At 34.3% G+C, this 4,412-nt stretch overlaps 2 protein-coding genes across 2 annotated transcripts in view; one reads left to right on the forward strand and one right to left on the reverse strand.

The window, feature by feature from the left end:
- rtcb (RNA 2',3'-cyclic phosphate and 5'-OH ligase) overlaps positions 1 to 1,721 on the reverse strand; it is a gene marked incomplete in the record, with an annotated part of 5,057 nt that extends 3,336 nt beyond the window's left edge. The window contains 2 exon segments of the mRNA XM_035673435.1: positions 237 to 315; positions 1,409 to 1,721. Of these exon segments, the coding sequence (XP_035529328.1) occupies positions 237 to 315; positions 1,409 to 1,501 (172 nt within the window).
- Positions 1,722 to 2,767: 1,046 nt separating this feature from the next.
- Positions 2,768 to 4,412, forward strand: part of fbxo7 (F-box protein 7) — a 26,741-nt gene continuing 25,096 nt past the window's right edge. Inside the window, exons 1-3 of the mRNA XM_035680528.1 lie at positions 2,768 to 2,904; positions 3,834 to 3,956; positions 4,268 to 4,409. Of these exons, the coding sequence (XP_035536421.1) occupies positions 2,903 to 2,904; positions 3,834 to 3,956; positions 4,268 to 4,409 (267 nt within the window). The 5' untranslated portion in view covers positions 2,768 to 2,902. The remainder of the gene's footprint in view (positions 2,905 to 3,833; positions 3,957 to 4,267; positions 4,410 to 4,412) is intronic.

Here is a 4,412-nt window from a genome sequence, read left to right on the forward strand (position 1 = left end):
GAGCTGCTGGTCCACCGCTGCCTCCTCCTGTCAGTCAGTTTGTGTTATTGTGTGACGCTGTTGGTCTTTAAAGGTCCGAGGGGCTCATTGTGATGTGTCACTGTAGACGTCGTCCAGCAGCTCCTGTGTGCTCAGAGCTAAAATGACTGTTTTTGTTAATGGAGTCTGTCGCACATCGCTCTGCTGCCTTTACTACTTCCTGTCTGAATACAACAGTTCAAAGAGCTGCAGCCGACCTCCTCCCCGACAGGCGTTACGAAGCTCCTCAAACATCAGTTTCTCCAGGGAGTCGTTCACGTAGAAGTTTCCTTCAACCTGGAAGACAAAGAAAAATGTTTTAATCAATCAATCAAATAAAAAAACTCAGAAGATTTACAGGATAAATCATAACTTTAAATCAAAGTAGTTCTTATTAAAACTGACTTACATTTAATATTCTCATATCTAGAGTAACATAATAAAACGTTAAACACAATTTTCTTTCATTAAATTCAAACAATAGTGATTATTTTAATTAACATTATTACAGATGTGTTTGTATAAGTTCATTTTAATTAAAATTATGGTTGAAGGTATTGCATCACAAACTACTGCAAATCCATATTTCCTTAAAAATTGTGTATACGGAAATAATATTACATTTTTATTTAATAATTTGTGTCACCAAGTCAACTTTTAACCAAACTCTCAATTTATTTATTTATTTATTTATTTTTAAATCTGAAACACGAGCTATTAGCTATGAAAGCCGTATTAAAGGGTGGTGCCTACTGATATGATAAAATTAAAAATACATCAAATTATAATCCACATTATGGCTAAATAGGGATTCAAAATTAAAATGACCATTTTTCTAATTGGAATCAGCCAATCATTGGAGTACTGACCGGGTGCTTTTTAACAGTTAATATTAAAAAATTCTAACAATCTCATTAATTAGTCAAAACATGGTCACAAATTTTAATAACTTTATTTATAAATGCTTATAAAAAATGTTAAAATCTGAGTTTTAATCTCTCAACGTCGGCAGTCAATAATCTGTGTGCTGATTTCAACTAGAAAAATAGTAATTTTAATTTTAAATGCCTATTTAGCCATAATGTGGAATATAATTAAATACATTTTTAATTATATGTTATCAGTATGATCCACTCTTTCATTCGGCTCATGTTTTACAGCCAACAGTTGCAGCAGAGTTTCATCAGCAGGTTTTAACTTTGGCTTTGAGGCGGATTTCTGCGCTAATGTCACTGATTCCTGTGACCACTTTAACTTTATAATTGTCACATTTCCATATGGAGTCTGGTTAAAGTCTACAGAACAGGCCAACGTGTTTCACTCCCTGAGCTAACCAGCTAGCCCCGTTACCGGCCCCGTTACCGGCCCGGTTACCGTGTCCGGTTCTCACCTGCATGTTGGGAACGAATCCCTTTTTAATCCTCCAGCAGTTGCTGCTGATTTTATCCAGAAACTGCAGCTCATCGTTGTAAGTGCGGCTCATTGTTCCTGAGCAGAAAACGTCCGATTCAACTGGTTTTAATGCTGCGTTTCACCGGCGGGGCCAGCAGTCACTGCGCTACGGAAGCCTGCACGGACTCTGACAGCAAAACGCGTTTTTTAGGGCATGACGCAGGACATATTTAAACTTTTAAAGGAAGGAAATTAAATGGCGACTGTGTGAGTCTTTATCTACAATGCGGAGCGTTAAAGTGTTAAAGTGTTCGCTCTGTTTCTGCGTTAACTCACAGTCTCAGTTAAACGCTTCACTTCGCGCTTACCGTAGTTGTAGTCAAATAAATGTAGTCAAGTTTAGAGGAAACACTCCGGTAGAGCCGGAAGTCTGGCGAGTGGCCTTCAAAATAAAACATATAGTTTTCTCTTTTATGAAAATTTGTATTTGTGTATTTTTTTAATATTTTATTTACTACTTTATATTTTTTATATCATAGCTTCAAACCAGCTGATATTCATCTGTTCTGTGTTGAATTAATTTATCTTTTAATACATTATTAACAAACAAAAAAAACATTCGGACGTCTCAAATATCTGAAAAGTTAGTGTGTAAAAAAAGTTTTTTTAAAGGATATATAAAAGTTAAATATAATATCTGTTTTTTATTTCTTTACCTTGTTTTCATTTGGAAAGAATTTTATTTTATACGCTTTTTTTTATATTCCCTTTCTTTTGTTATGTGTATTTGTTCATTGTTGTTGATATTGGTGAATCAAAATGATCAATAAAAAAAAGAAAAACAAAGGTTTGGTCACATAATAATTTAATAAACAACTTATTATAATTTTTGCTTTTATTTCCTAGTATATTGTTTCTGATTTGAACCTATTGTTTGGTTTGTTTACCAAAATAAATCAGTATTATATCAACAGTTTAATCTTTGTGCTTGCAAAATCTCACATCCACAAATATATTATATATATATATGTTTTAGATTTTGAAGTTAAATCAAACATTAAATTACTCCCATACTGTAATAAAAAGAAAACAATCCAAACTTCAAATGTATTTACCTTGTTTTATTTATTTAACTAATTTCATGATTTCTGTCGATAAAGTTCAATAAATAACAACAAAACCATCTCCATGACAACTGAGTGAAACTGTTTTTTTTGGGGCTACTGTTCCCCTCAGGCTCAATAATAAGGTTTAAAATATATAATATAAAATATAAAATATAAGATTTAAAGCAAAAAAACACATTTTTTTAAAAAGTCCTTTGAAACGAGCTAACACACCTTTATTGTGAAAATATAGATTATGAGCACCGGAAGTACCGTGTGTGTGTGTCGGTGTGTCGCTCCCGGTTCGGTTGCTGTTTACAGCGAAATGAGTGCGATTTAACAGAGAAACCGAATAAAACCGGTGGATATAAAGTCAGTATTCACTCATGTAAGTGTTCCTCTGTTTGTCTCTGCAGCTACGGGCCGCTGTCGGTTAAATTAACGGTTATTTAACGGGTGAAAGAACCGTTAACGAACTAAAGTTAACCAGCTAATGCTAACAGCTAACGCTCAGAAACGAAAACGAAACATTTTAAATTTTTTATCTTAAAATAACAAAACTGGATTTTATAACAAAGTTGTGTCTGATTTCTTGATTAAGTGTCTTTTTTTTAAATTTAATTTATTTTGTAATATTTAGCGAATGTGTTTTTGTGTTTTGTGTGAATGTTCAAACTTTATATTTAAAGGAAAATAAAAAATAAATAAAAACCAGCAACGTTAATGACTCATCAGAAAATTAAAACGCTGATTATTGATGGTTTTTTGTATTTTTATTATTTTAACTTTCACCCAGAAACAGCAGAATAACTTTATATAAAATAATGAACAGTTATATTTAATATCTGTTGAGTTATTTTCATTTAAAGTAGCTGATGAGAGAATCTCTCCACCAGACTCCATTCATATTTCTGACCATTTAGTGAAACTTGTTATTCTGTTTGAGCCTTTGTGCTTAAAACAAAAACTGGATTCACTTCAGTTTGTGTGTAAAAACAACAGATTAAATATTCTGCATGGCCAAAAGTATGTGGACACTAATTAAAGCAGTATTTTATAATAAATAAATATGTTCCTTCCACCAAACTCCATTAACTTTTACCTGAATTTAAGTGAAACACATTTTGAAGTTAGGAGATACAAACATGATTCAGTTAAAGCTGTGTGTTGTAATAAATGATTTGATGATAAAGGTTTATTATTAATGAGAATCTTCAGTTTTTGGCTCATTTTGAGTGAAAGTCTGTTATAATAAGTCTACATAACGTCCTCCACATACATCTGTGTGTCACGTGTTGATGTGCTTCTCGTCTTCAGGATGAAGCTGCGGGTTCGGATCAGCAGACGGACCCTCAGGGTGGAGCTACCGGGAGAGGAACCCAGTCTGAAGGAGCTGATAGATCACATCCAGGACACGGTTCTGTCTTCTCACGGACTCAGGTGAGAATAATAATAATAACCATTGTTATTATTATTATTAAAAGGCAGAAGAAGAAAGTGTTGGTGTTATTGTTTCTCTCAGTAAAGGATGAATCCACAGTTTTATTGCAGTAAGATTTATTTATAAAACACACTGAGGATGGGGACATATTAATAATAATTATTGTTGTAGAGCGCCACCTGCTGCTGTGGAGACTTATTACCTCTCTTTATTTCTGTTAATGATTTAAATGAAAGGTGACGTTCAGTCGTCAGTTTGTAAAGAAACCGATGATTTGATTCGTCTGAACTGCTTCCTGTTTCTCTCTCAGTGCAGACACAGAGTTCAGTTTGTCTCTGAACGGCTCCGAGCTTCTGACAGACTCGGGTCAGACTCTGTCGTCCTGCGGCATCGTCTCCGGAGATCTGATCTGCGTCATCCTGCCGGAACCTGCCGCCGCCGCCGCCGCCGCCGCC

The sequence above is a fragment of the Morone saxatilis genome, unplaced genomic scaffold (genome assembly GCF_004916995.1).
Source record: "Morone saxatilis isolate NCDOM2014 unplaced genomic scaffold, NCSU_SB_2.0 Contig10, whole genome shotgun sequence".
In the NCBI taxonomy this organism is placed as follows: Eukaryota; Metazoa; Chordata; class Actinopteri; family Moronidae; genus Morone; species Morone saxatilis.